This window comes from Aplidium turbinatum, chromosome 10 (genome assembly GCF_918807975.1).
Source record: "Aplidium turbinatum chromosome 10, kaAplTurb1.1, whole genome shotgun sequence".
Lineage (NCBI taxonomy): Eukaryota > Metazoa > Chordata > Ascidiacea > Aplousobranchia > Polyclinidae > Aplidium > Aplidium turbinatum.
This window is the reverse complement of record NC_137481.1, coordinates 21,475,894-21,489,875: the sequence shown is the minus strand read 5'-3', so window position 1 is coordinate 21,489,875 and position 13,982 is coordinate 21,475,894. Positions and strand designations below refer to the sequence as shown.

The following is a 13,982-nucleotide window of genomic DNA, read 5'->3' as shown; positions in this document are numbered from 1 at the left end:
TCAACACGACACGTCGCAAAAGGAAATGAGAGCTTCATCAACACCATCAGGACATCATCATCTACCAGCTCATCCATTCCATCACCCACCAGGACAAGAAACAATAACTTAAACTGGATCTCAAACCTCAATCGTCTTAGGCTACACTGTGTGATGTGCAGTCTGACCATAGAAAGAGCTCAACACCTGCTCTCCTGGGCCACATCGAAACGGGCTTTTGCCTGAGGATGGGTTTCTTTTATGTCTGGTTTTCTTTTTCAATCCTATTATTATTATTAAGGTGGGCAGTAACTAGTTAAAAAAGTAACTAGTTACATAACTAGTTACTTTTTGAGTAACTGTAACTGTAACTTCGTTACTTTTTTGAAAAAGTAACGATAAGCGGTAACTAGCTACTATTTTATCGTTTTTCAACAGTTACTAGTTACAGTTACTTGATTTCCCAAACAAAAATGGGTCGTTTGTTTTTCAGTTTATGGCAGTTTTTTTGTAGTGGTCAAATTATTTGTTTGGGAGAGATTATAGGCATTCGGCGACAAGAAGCGAGGTTGTGTACAGAAAGGAGCTGTGTACACTGCGAGATAGGATTTTGCGGTGTACGGTACCAGCGACAGAAAGGAGGCCGCGTAAACTGCGAGGTAGGATTTCGCAGTGTTTTATACGGATAGATGTCTGTTACGCCACAATCCGTTGTTTGTTCCCCCACTAAGCTGTCTGTTTTCAGTGTTGGGCGCGATAACTCATTTTTCAGTTAAGCGATAATCGATAAACGAAAAATGCCTAAAGCGATAACGATAAACGATAAATCAAAAAAAAGTTAAGCGATAACGATAAACGATAAATTATCGCCGATAATGTCCGATAACGATAATTTTTTTTCTTGATTAGCGCTGCCCTATCCCATGCAGCACGAACAGTTTTCATCAACATGACGAAAAATCGAACATAATATACTGTAGTGTAAAGGTACAAAACTTTTTGTAAGTTATGCATGAATAGAATCGCAACAGCGGCAGTAGGTATCGAATCTTCAACCTCTTGATCCAGAATCAAACCACTGAGGTAACCGCCGTGCTCACAATTATACCTTCAGATACCAGTTGGGTGCTTTTATCAATTGAGTTACACTGCCGCTTACGTGCAGTAGGCAAAATAAATAAATCAAATGAAAATACCATAAAAAATTCCAAACTTTGTATTTTGCTTTCTGCTTAAAGGGCGGTTTACAGCAAAGTCAGCAATAATTTAAAAAATTCCAAAAAACGCAAAATGCTTGAAAATTTATCAGTAATCTTAAGCGTTATTGGTAGTAAAAATGTGCATAGGCCTACTGTGAAATCCATCAAGCTTGTCAAATTAGTCGTGTTTGTTTTAGAACAATAACATAATTATCGTAATTTACTGATAATTTCAGATAATTTTTTTGGTTTTCTTTGTGAACACCATCATTTAAGCAATCGCAGAACGCTGAGTTGTTGACATAAGAATTATAATATAGGCACTGTATTAGTGGGAATAAAAATAATTGATTGAGGTAGGCTATGTCGCATAGGTAAATGAGAAAGGTAATACTGTATTTAGCATAATTTTACCACGCAACTCGATGCGCCTATTGTCATGCAAAAACTACTACAAGATGCAAAAAATATGATGTCGGTCTGCATGTCAAATGCTTCAAGCAATATCATATTCCGCAATGACTTGTTTCAGTGATGTTGTGTTACTTTGCTAATTTTCATCTTCATATTTTTTGAACTTTCATTTCAATAAAATGCTCGATGACAATCGTCGTCGTCGTCGGCTCCAGCTCGTGTCCGAGCATTGGTTTTGTCTTCAAATTGAATTTGGTTTTGGATGGTGATGTCGTATGTGGCTTTGAAGGCCCAGTCTATGATGGAAAAGACGTGGGCAAAAGTCACATTGTATGGAGGGTGGGGGACGTGGTAGTTTTAGCCGGGTAGTTTAATTTTCATCTTCATATCTTTTGAACTTTCATTTCAATAAAATGCTCGATGACAATAATGACATGACAAAACATGAACAAGACATTTCCCATTTATCACTTTGAGCGATAAGTAAAATGTTTGTTTTGTTTTTTTTGCTGCATAGCCGAGTGGTGAGAACACTGGAACGGCAATCGAAAGGGTGCCGGTTCGACACCACTAAAGAGCATGCGGCTGTGTCTGTGGCAGGACACTTGAAGGCATGCCTGAAGGTGGACACGAAGATTGGCTTCCTTGCCTTCCCGTCCACTAAATCTAAATCTTCAACCACCGGGTGTAGCCTGGATACGACAAACAAAAGTAAAATGTCATAACGCTTAAGCATTACGCACAAGAAACTTGTGAAATTTGATAACGGATTTGCCTAGCGTATTAGCCTATATCAGGGGTGGGGAACCTGCGGCCCGCGGGCCGAATGCGGCCCGCGTGACTGTTCCGTGTGGCCCGCGTCAAAATTTCTTTACCCAAAATATATTGAAACAACAGCTCAAAAAAGAGTAGTCTCTGCATTCTCAGTATGTTGGGAATGGCCTTCTATGACTAGTTAATCCATCATAGTCATCAGACATGCGGAAACATGCTTTGAAATATGTGTCTCTGTTTGGAAGCACCTACCGTTGCGAGCAGTTTTTTTCCAAATTGAATCTAACAAAAAGTCGGCTTCGCTCCAGACTGACTGATAAAAACGTGGAGATGCAGTTAAGAGTTGCAACATCTTCCGTGTTAGCAGACATCACACGACTCACCAAAAATAAAAACTTTCAGCCATCCCACTAGCTGTGAAAGTGATATAAATCATTGTCTACTTCGCTGCATTTTTTTATCTGTAAATAAAATTTCGAAATTTCTAGTGGCCCACCTGTGTTATTTCTCATTTTATGTGGCCCGCAATACTAAAAAGGTTCCCCACCCCTGGCCTATATATAAGACGGCTTTTTTCTCAAAAAGTACAAACACAATTAGGACAAAAATAATTGTGATATGTTTTTTAGGTCATAATTATGCAATATTTAAATTTTCCGAAATTTTTTTTAAGTACTTTCACTTTCGGCACAAATGGGTTAACTTTTTAAGTTAAGTGGCACTTACGCATTTGGTTATTGTTTTTGAATTAAAGTTATATCACCAAGCTAGAAAAAAAATCGATCTTACAGTCTATAACCGATCTTGTGTTGTTATTGTGTATGAATTTTGTCTTTTAAACTGAGTTTGTGACGTAACCGCACGTCTCAAGGCAAGTTCTTACAATTTTAGTTAATCTACTCATCTAAAGATTTAATGCGCTTAAAACAGTAAGTTTCATGTTTTGACGAGAGAGATTTTATTTTTTTACGACAATTACTAAAAACTAACACTTCCAATGAAAAAAGAAAACACAAGAATAAAATAGCTGATTGTGAGGTGGCGCGAAAGACCATGTTTCCGATGTAAAAGCGGCCTCGTATTGCGACACTTTCACAAACCACTTGCCAATTTCTTTCGCTTCAAAGGAATCTGTACCGCCTGTGCGCTTACATTTTAATTGTAAAATTCACTCGCGATTGCCGATTGCAGCAAAACATCAAGAGACTTGTTGCATGCATTTCATTGCATTGCAATTTGCAACTCTAAAAATTATTGTGTTGTCAGGGCCGTCGCTGCAGGGGAGCGTGCCCCCTCCCCTGACAACGACCTGTGCACACACACTTCAGGCACTGAAGAAGAACTGGTTTTAATTTTAGTATCATTATCTAGGTGGCTAGTAAAAATATTACTTTTCATGGTCTTTCCAGTTGTGTGTTGATCCGAAATAAAATTTATCGGCGATTAATTATCGGCGATAATCACATATTGCCTTTGGCGATAACGATAAACGATAACTGAAAAAATAGTTAAGCGATAGCGATAAGCGATAAAAAATTATCGCCGATAATTATCGCCGATAATGCCCATCACTGTCTGTTTTTAGAAATTTCAGCTTCTCCTTTTTTGTAAAGCGATTCTTTTTTTGTAAATTGTGATTATATAGCTTTGAACACAGGTAGACGCGGTAGTCAGTAGTGGAAAGTCAAAATGGATTAGTTTTTGTCTAAAGTATCAGAGACTGAAGCAAACCCCACTGGTAATGCCACCAATATGCCAATATCTGGACATTCTGCAATCAGAAGAGAAGGCATATATGGGCATGACGAGAAAAAGACTACAAGAACTTCGAAACAGCGACAAGGTGGCTGTCTGCCTGCCAGCCATTACTACCCGATTGTTGAAATCTTTGGAAAACAGATTTGACCATGTTTTTGATGATAGTGACTGCCAGTTAGCTGCTGCTTTTCACCCACAATTCCGACTTTCTTGGCTTTACAAGGGTGAAGAAATTAAGACGCCTCTACATCCCAAAATTGTTAACCTATTACAGAACCACAGCAATTTCAACATCGACGATGCAGCAAGCAACAGCGACACTGATGTTGACAGGCATGCAACAAATGACTTTTTTGCTCTGTTATTTGAAAAAAAAAAAGAAAAAGGAAGTTGGTGCCGCAAAAATTTTAAATGAATTTTTCGAACGTAACCCAACAAAGGCAGTTACGTTTGATGCATTCCCCAATGAAGCCATGAGGCGTTTGTTCTTGCGTCCGCCCCGTTAGCTCAGTGGTTACGCGTCGGGCTCAAGATCACGCGGCGCTGGTGCGACTCTCGGGGTGTGCGCTTGAGCAACGCATTTCAGGACTGCTCTTCATTCAGCGGCACCTAGTGAATGGAATAATTTCTCGGCAACAACACTTCAACAATCGGAAAACTTCACTTTGCCAATCTCGGTAACCGGCCCTGCGTCAAGAGCTTCTACAAGTATGCGAACAAGTACCAGGAATAACCTATCAAGGCTTTGTCAGTCCGAAGTTAAAGATTCAAAAACCATTCAAAAACCAAACCATACAATACCCCTATCCCCTCCAGTGCTGCTGTTGCAAGACTGCTCTCCCTTGGAAAGGATATTTTGGAGCCAAAGCAAGCTGGACTTAGCGATCAACATTTTTTGAAATATTGATGTTTCTGAAAGGAAATTGATGTTGTGACTCTTCGTTCATTTTAGATACCCGTATAAAAATATTGACACGCTTTATTGCTTATCACGGAGTGTCCTGTGCATGTCGTTTTTTCAATTTTTTATTGTTTTATATTCGGTTGGCGGACGTTTTGGTTTTGGGGTTAGATTATGGATTCTTAGAAGCATTATAGTATGTGGACAGCTAGCGGAGTGGTCGCTGTTTTGTAGTTAGGCAACAGCTACGAACAAAGTATCATCTTGCCCTTTATCATGTATTTTTCAACTTGTACTTCATAGAAAGAAGAATAGTTGTAGATCAGTACTCATATACATGCATCTTCTTTGAAAAGTAACTGTAACTAGTAACTGTAACTGTAACTAGTTACTTTTTAAAAAACGGTAACTGTAACTGAAACTAGTTTCTTTTTGAGCGAAGTAACTGTAACTGTAACTCAGTTACTTTAAAAGTTACTAGTGCCCACCACTGTAATATGACTGCTCATCCACCTCAATATTGGAACTGGCAAATTCATTCCACAACACTTTTCATTAGGCATTCATTAGTCATTCATTACTACATGTGTGCTTCTCTCTGTTTTTGTTTTATTTTTTGCTATTTGTTTTTTGGGTTTTGTGGCCGTGCTAACTACTGATATAGGCTATAGCCTACTACATGATTTTCCATTCAGGCACGTTTTAAACCTTTCAAGGTTTTGCCACCTTTTCCCGTTCATTAACGTGCTGGTAGGTGTAGGTCTATATCGATTTTTGTAGTTAGTATCTTTTTCATCCCGGACGCGTTAATGACGAAAAATAAAATGATTGATGATGATTGATTGATGATTTCAAGCCTTTGTTGTAGTATTTTCACTTGTTTTTTTAATTTAAAATATCAGGAAACTGTTGGGCCCCTAGACGGGGTGTACGATGCGGTTAAATAATTTTTTTATCTTTTTCGAGCTTCCTTTTATCATTTTTATTTTTAAATAACCAAAATTTGATAGGCTAGACATGGCAAAAATGAGTGGAGCTCGTCTAAACGGCAGTTTCACGTTCTGAGTCCAGCCATTTTTTTTTTCTATGAAGACAAAGCTGCGCATAGCATATGTTATGTAGGCTGAGTCTTCTGCTCATATTATCTAACACTGTTATAGGTAAACTGTGCACAGCACAAAAAGTTTGATATTGATTTACACATTCCCGACAAAGCATAGACCAGGGCTACTCAACTAATGTTAGCAAAGGTCCATTTTGACAAGTTGAATATTTTTGCGGTCCGGTGCATATTTCACATGCAACCACAAAAATTAAACAACCAGTACGAGCACCGAACACTTTTCAGGTAGTATGTAACAAGAACTTGGATTTTTATCTGACACAAAGAAATAAAAAAGGAAAAAAATGTATTGTGTTTCTTTGTACTATAGCTGTGTGGATCGCACATCAGAGAAAACGGCAAAGCGTTGGGAGGTCTGGGAGAGAAGCCCCCAGCTCCTTGTACAAGCACAAAAATTGCTTTTCCCGAATGGAAATCTGTTTTAAGAGGCCCTAAAATGTGGCAATGAAGTTATAGCCCGAGGTCCACCTTCAACACCCAGAAGGTCCGGATTCGGATCGCTGTCCGCCAGTTGATTAGCCCTGTCATAGACTATGAAATTGAAAAGGTACTTTTTTGAGTTCAGATGACCGATACAACAACGAACTGATAGGGTAATATCTTATAATCAGAAGGTACTTCGTTTTAGTTTGAATGTACAACAACTCTCAGTCGACAGCGACGGAATATTTTTAGACCCGAGATGACTTTATGGGCCCAAAATTTTTAAGGCCCTAACAACCGAGAGAAAGTTGAAATTTGATATGAAAGCAAATGGTTTCAATACTTGTTGTTGATGTAGGGTCGTGGAGGTGCAGAAGCAAACACTTCTTTATCGGGGCTAAAATTAAGTAAATTCTTGTTAAGTCTTCGTCTCGGAATTCGTGGTTGACGTTTTGGCGACAATTCAATTATGGTTGTTTTATGTTTCCATCGATTTTTCAGCAGTACCGTCAAGAAAAACATTTCTCCCAATCCAGAAATGATTAGGGCTGATGCTGGAATGGCAAGAGAAAGAATGATTGCGGTATCAGAAAACTTCATTTGAATCACGACCTGAAAAAATATTTGTTTTTAAATTAAGCTACGGCAGTTTTAAATAAAGACTAGCCTATACGGTGTATTGCAGTAGACCTACCCTGCATACAAGCATAGGTTGGAGAACCTTGACTACATTCTATTTTGCACAATTTACTCCTGACAACCATGAATCAAGTTTTTTTTGTTTTGAGGCAATAGTACAAGGGTGTGCAAACTTGCAGCACTGCTAGGCCAAATACACATAACCAGCTTGGTCCGTGGGCCACAACTAGAAGCTAAAGGTGCCTTCAGACAGAGCGCGGATAGCCGGAACCGCAGCGGAATGCTCGGCGGATGGGTTCACTCCTTGTTCATACATAGCACGCGAGTAAGCTATTCAAACGTTAACCAGCAACGGATTTGTCTGGTTTTCCTTGTGCAGGGGATTTAAAATTAATTTAAGTTTTGCGCACCGTGCAAGCGAATAGAATTAGGCTACCACAGATAAAATGTGACACAGTGAGAGCAATCAAGAGATCAAGGGATCTAGGTAAAGACTTGTTTGCACTGGTTGAACTTGTCGGGTTGCCAAACAAAAAATAATGTTTACTCAACGTTGCAAGCTTAAGACATAAATGAAAATCGTCTGGCTCGCCACATATTATTTTAAATTTGGACCTTTCCGTAGGCCAAAAGTTTAAGCTCGCTCCTGCTATAGCAGACCCACATTTAGCCAGCGGGCTACGGTTTTCACACCCCGGTTATAGAGCAGACTAAATTTGCTGCCCATACTTCAATCGCCTGTGTATTACCATTCTTTGTAGGCTATCTATAAATGTTGAGCTTTTGAATATATATCGACTGTCATTTTGCTTCTGTAGATGAAGTTGCGCTTTTTAAGTTGGCAAGCCAGCAACCTTTGTTTGGGGTGTTCAATAACAATTAACAAGCTGTTCTTGGTTTCAATTTACTGATTTCAGTTTTTACTTTTACCCACCCCGGGTTATAACCCTTTACCCAGCTTATAACATTTAAAATATTTAGGCCTGCAAACATTTTATCAGTCTTGGATTAAAAACTACTTTTTGGAGGTAAAATGCGCTCTCCAAATTAATTGAGCTAACAAATATTCTATAAAAGTAATTTTTATGATGTAAATAATCTAATAGGCTAGCATAAAATAATTTACATCTTCATGATCTTTAAAGTTGTAATAGCAGGGATACTTTGCATTTGCAGTGCCATATTTCATCAGAAATCGGTTGACAGATTCATTGTTGGTTTTGAAGGTCGAGTAACACGGCGGATCAAACGAGCACTGTAAATAAAAGGATATGGTGGATTGTATGAAGATAGCCGTATTTTGTTCGTACAGTAGCCTACTTTTGTTTGAAAATATCAAACTGATCAAATGGATAATGCCATGACGAGCGAACTTAGTCCATCAAGTAACATTTGCAACATCAAAATTTTTCTTGTGGTAGGGGAAAGGAAGGTAATTTGATACATTTTTAACGTTTTTACCTGTTAACCGAAAATTACGTGACACAAGCCATTGATTTTTAGCCGAAATAGAAGCCAACCTGCAGCAAACCTAGTTAGCATTTAACAACATTTGTCCTTTTTGCATTGAGGTTGCCAACTCTGTTTCAGACGATGAAATCAAAGATTGGCTGCTCTCTAGTAGGCTTCCTGTGTATTCCGGTTTATAAGTGTGTTTGTAGCCTAAACCTACCTACTGTAGTTCGGCACCATGAAGCAGAGTTGACCAATCAGAAAGCAGTAAGTCATTTATATACTTCTTATATAAACTACGATATACGAGGTCCGGCTAAAAAGAAACGAGACTGACGCCACAGACTGCGCAATACAAAAGTCTCACTCGAATCAATGCTTTCACAGAGTTTCATAACATCTGTTGAGTGTTCGACAGATGTGTTGTCACAATGACATTGTTGCATTTGTTCTTAGGGAGAGTTAAGTGAAGGTGGTAAAGTATCTGTTAACAATTTCCATTAAACTTTTTTATTGAATAAAGTGATTTTGTTTTCAATTTTGCAAAATGACAACTGAACAAAGAATCAACATCAAATTTTGTGTTAAACTTGTAAAAACTGCAACAGAGACTTTGAAGATGCTGCTTGAGGCTTATGGTGATTCTTGCATGTCGAGAGCAAGAGTGTTTGAATGGCACAAGCGATTTGTGGAGGGCAGGGAGGATGTGGATGATGATCTCAAATCAGGAAGGCCTTCCACTTCCAAGACAGATGCAAACATCGAATAGGTTCGTCAGTTGGTTCGCAGTGACCGCCGGCTCACTATTCGAATTATGGCTGGCGAACTTGGACTTGATAAAGAAACAGTCCGAAGCATTTTGGTAGAAAAGTTGGGCATGCGAAAAGTGTGTGTCAAAATGGTTCCACGGCTCTTGACACAAGAGTAGAAAGCTCGTCGTTTGACTGTGTGTCAAGACATCCTTGAATAAATTGATGCAGATGAAACAATATTAAAAAGGGTCATCACTGGAGACGAATCATGAATTTTTCAATACGATCCTGAGACAAAAAGAAAGAGCCAGCAATGGAAAACTGTGAATTCACCAATCAGCACACATCAAATCAATAGAAAAAAGGGAATTTGAAGAATGCTTCAGGGCATGGTCAAGAAGAATGACAAAGTGCGTGGAAGCCGATGGCGAATATTTTGAAGGTGACCGTTAGAGGTCAGATTATAGTTGTACTTCGTATTCAAAGTGAACTTCACTTGCTATGGGTTTTAATAAACTTTAAAATTCACCAGTCTCGTTTCTTTTTAGCCGGACCTCGTATAGGCTATAAACTATGTTACGACAAACTGTTTACTGCATTTTCATGTAGCCTAGTTTATAGAAAATTATTAAAGGTCTTACTTCAGCCACTGTGTGTCCAATACTTTCTTCTTTATGAATCATTGATACCACTGAAGTGGTCCCCTGTATGAAAACAAAACTCAGTAGGTGCTTTCAATTTTTTTTTAGTCGAGAACGAAGCTTTAAGTAATAGATGAACCATTGAGATAAATCAATCAAACGCTTTGTCTTAGCAAAGCACAACGTTTTCAACGCAGCGCAGGATCAGGGGCGCCGGAAGCGGGGGGCAGGGGGGCGGATGCCCCCCTGCCCTCAATTTTTCTGCAGATGGAGGGGCAGGGGGGGGGGGCAATGGTGCCCTTTTAAAGTCATGTAAGCTACTGTACATTTTGCAGTAGGCCTATAACAATTTCTGCAATTCGCCTTTAGCCTAATTATAATCTTTCATTTTTGCCTCAAAATAATATTTAAGGCACAAAATTTTGCAACACAATACAGGCCTTAAAACTCGCTGTTTTTTCGGCAGCCATCGTGGCCTACCGGGAGCTCCTTCTTGGCGGCCAAATCTGCGTGCTTGGAGGCCAAAATAAAAATATCGATAGCACAAGTAAATAGAATTAAACTTGCAGCAATGCTAAAATGATCACTTAGCGTTGTTGAAGTCTGGTACTGGGCGACGTTTTACAATAGAATCGTTGCACCACGCAATAACTGCTTTATCGGGATTGTAATCCAGTACTGCGGGACCATCTAACGACACTCACACGAGTGTCTCCAATGTGGCTGATTTTAAAGAAGTTCGCCACTCCCCTAGAATTCTTTTTGGCAACGAAAAACAACGTTCGACATGTGTTGACGCTGAAGGCAAGGTAATAAAATAACTATTTCAATGATGTGAAGGACATTACTAAAAGAAGCATAATAGTTGCAAAATATGATCAAAAAATGTTTTCCCCTCGGATGTCAACTAACCCAGTTCTCCTTTTTAACAACGATTCAATGTCCGACAACATCGAATCAACATAAAAACGACAATATTGCCAGCCGATGTAAACTAGCACTTCGGATTAAGACTTTGTTAAAATAAACGTCGGGAATTACAAACAAGACTTACAGCGCTGGTGATCGCAGATGGATATATTCCATCAATAACAAATATTCCCGCACAATGCAACAGCGGCGATTATGACGCGCTGACCTAATTTTGCGCCACTCTTTGATACTACATATCTTCCACAGTTAATCCACGATCATTCTATTGCGAAATTAAATAATTGGCTAGAAGAGACCGGCGGCCAAACTTGGCCGATTGAGGAGGTAGCACCGGCGGTCATTCAAGCACTACTTAGCTTTAGCGACCATGGCTGCAGGCTGCATTAAGGCTTGACAGTAGGTTACATCATGATAACATAGCATAATGCCCTTCTTTGTATACCGGACACAAGTAGGCTATCATTACTCAATACATAGTGAGCTAATTGATTAGCATTATCGCTATGTCTTATCTTAAAACTTGAAAAAAAAATTGGTCTTTTAGTAAACAAAAGTGCCCTTTTTACGTAATCTTGTTCCCCAGTCAAAAATCGTTCCGGAGCCCCTGCGCAGGATGAGCCTATACTTAGCTGAAGTAATTTTGGTTCGGTAGCAGAAGTACTGGAGTAGCTTAGCCTGGACCGCTCAAGCTATAGAAAAACTTTTTGCCTTGAGACATTTTTGCAGTGCTGGCGGTTTTATAAAGCAGTTTAACATAAACAGGGCACCAGTGACTGATTTCAATGCATTAGTTTTTGTTTGTTCTAATTGAATTAAACTAACTATGTGAGCAGTGACGTAACTAGAAAGAACATTTTAGGTGGGTACCCAGACAACCACTTTATCTGGTCCAGATCTTTTCCAGATCGGATACGGATCCGACCAGATCTGGACTAGAGGAAGTGGCTGTCTAGTAAAAGCAACTGTTGAAGGAGGAAAACTATTAAATATTTGAAATAAAGAGTTTGTTTGAAAATATAGCTACTGAATGCAGCCAAATATTTGTGAAACATCATTCAACATGTAACGTTGTAAGAGCATTAAAAACTAATTTTGGGGGGAGCAAAATTTGTGGGAAGCGGTTGTTCCCTAAAGTACTCTTCCAGTGTCTAAGATTTGCATTGATGGAAGCTTGTTTGGAGGAAATCATCCAATTCAAGTTTACCTCTTATTTTTAGATAAAACATGATATGTTCAAAAACCTCTGGTAGGCTATATCTTTTTTGAAAGTTCCATAAGCACTGCCTCTTTAGCAATATTAAACTGTAACTTGGCGCAGTAGGCTATGTCTACATTTGTTACAATGAAACTCTCACATTGTATATGATGGCACTGTATTCAACGATCAGTTGAATGCATGGATAGATGGAACGACACGCCTTACCACATGAGCATTCTCTTATGCCAGCGTGGTGGTAGCTTTGCACAAAACAAGTGGAATTCTAAAAACAAAACAACAAAATTAAAAAGTAGCTTTAGAATTTCGTTACATTTAAAATATACCTATTGGAACAGTTTGCTAGTAAAAGAGTAGAGTAGTCTAAAGTTGGGTGAAAGGTTATGCGCATCTACTAGAGTCTACTAGAATGATATTAAAGAACTGATAACTCGTTTGCTAAAAGTGTAGTCCAGTGTTGAATGCGTGTGGGCAGAATCTTATGACAGAATGAACGCTACAAGCGGTACTGTTACAGTAGAAACGATATAATCACAATCCCATTGAAAACGTATGAGTGTTGTAAGACACAAAAGGTGCATTAAATATTTGTGTTATTTGTGACCAAACTAATTGAACCAGTGTGTCAATTTTTTTTTAATGCCGTGGATAGTTTTACATCATAGGAACAACTAGTCTGGTCACTTTTCCCAGAATTTATGAAAACGGTTACAACCTGAAATTTAGTTTCACATAATAATAGAAGCACCGTACGTCTGTATCAACCTGCTTACAGACAGCAACATTTTATAGGCTAACCAAAAAACAGAACGGAAATATTTTGTTGTGAACCCAGACAGCAAAATCCGTCGCTTTTACATTGATTCAACGTCTGTAGACGTAAAAGCGACCGATTGTGCTGTCTGTTAAGTTTATTGTCATTGCCATGTTGACTACTTACGAGGAATCCTTTAGCCCAAATTCCTGGTCTTGCCACCAGCAAACCTGACAAAATAATAGTTCCGGCACTTATGGCAGTTACCACAAAACAAACCACAAAAGCAACTTTTTGATTTCGTTCCTTTTTAAAGAAAAATCGAATACTTTGCAATGCATTTCTCAGGCGTTTTGAAACTGTTCTTTTCAAGTCTTCAACGAGTGAACCCATTGGTCAATCACAAATTTTTATTAGTTTTACATGATTAAAAATATACGTTGTAATTACAATGTCATAATTGGCATAAAAAATTAGTGTTTTCAGATAATTTACAAAAATTGACATCCCCAAGGCGGCCTGTGAATGGAGTATTGTGAACCAATTTCTTAAAGGAAAATATGTTTGCATAAGGATTATATTATAAAGATTATCAACAAAAGAATTGTGCTTTTAAAATTATGGTATTAGCTCAATTTGCTTCTAAAAAATGCGGTTCTTGCAATAACAATTATCATCATTATGGCGTCACAAAATCTTATCACTTTATCATTTCAAACAAATTTTATACAGTAGAATTCGTCTATAGCAGTGGTTCTTAACCTATGGGGGTAATTACCCACATGTGGGTAATTTGAAGATAGCAGGTGGGTAATCAGCTGAACCAGAATATATAGAATTATAGATGTAACAAACAATGTCACAGCTGTAAGTGGTAAAGTTGCTTTATTACTTACACTTTTTTTGATGTTTTGAGTCCGTTCAAAACAACCAAACAAGCACAGTGATAGGCTATTTCATCATTTTTAAAATTGTTTCGTCATAGTAATTTATTTTCTCATCATTTTTGTCGCCAGCTTTATGT

The 13,982-nt window shown here is 38.4% G+C and overlaps 1 protein-coding gene and 1 pseudogene across 1 annotated transcript; one reads left to right on the top strand and one right to left on the bottom strand.

The window, feature by feature from the left end:
- Nucleotides 1-6,579: 6,579 nt before the first annotated feature.
- On the bottom strand, nucleotides 6,580-13,353 carry LOC145778882 (uncharacterized). The gene is made up of 5 exons (XM_082590471.1): nucleotides 13,145-13,353; nucleotides 12,344-12,469; nucleotides 10,056-10,118; nucleotides 8,337-8,465; nucleotides 6,580-7,183 (listed from the first exon to the last, which is right to left on the bottom strand). The coding sequence occupies exons 1-5, from the start codon at nucleotides 13,349-13,351 to the stop codon at nucleotides 6,908-6,910; spliced, it is 801 nt and encodes a 266-aa protein (XP_082446597.1). The 5' UTR covers nucleotides 13,352-13,353; the 3' UTR covers nucleotides 6,580-6,907.
- LOC145778300 (protein GVQW3 pseudogene) lies at nucleotides 9,210-9,741 on the top strand (annotated as a pseudogene).
- Nucleotides 13,354-13,982: the final 629 nt, after the last annotated feature.

What these genes read in the sequence shown, in the direction of transcription:
- LOC145778882 (XM_082590471.1), bottom strand. Translation starts at nt 13,351, where the DNA reads ATGGGTTCACTCGTTGAAGACTTGAAAAGAACAGTTTCAAAACGCCTG. An exon ending in TTTGGGCTAAAGGATTCCTC is followed by an intron (nt 12,470 to 13,144) that starts GTAAGTAGTCAA and finishes TTTTGTTTTTAG; the next exon opens with AATTCCACTTGTTTTGTGCA. An exon ending in ACTTTAAAGATCATGAAGAT is followed by an intron (nt 7,184 to 8,336) that starts GTAAATTATTTT and finishes ATATTTTTTCAG; the next exon opens with GTCGTGATTCAAATGAAGTT.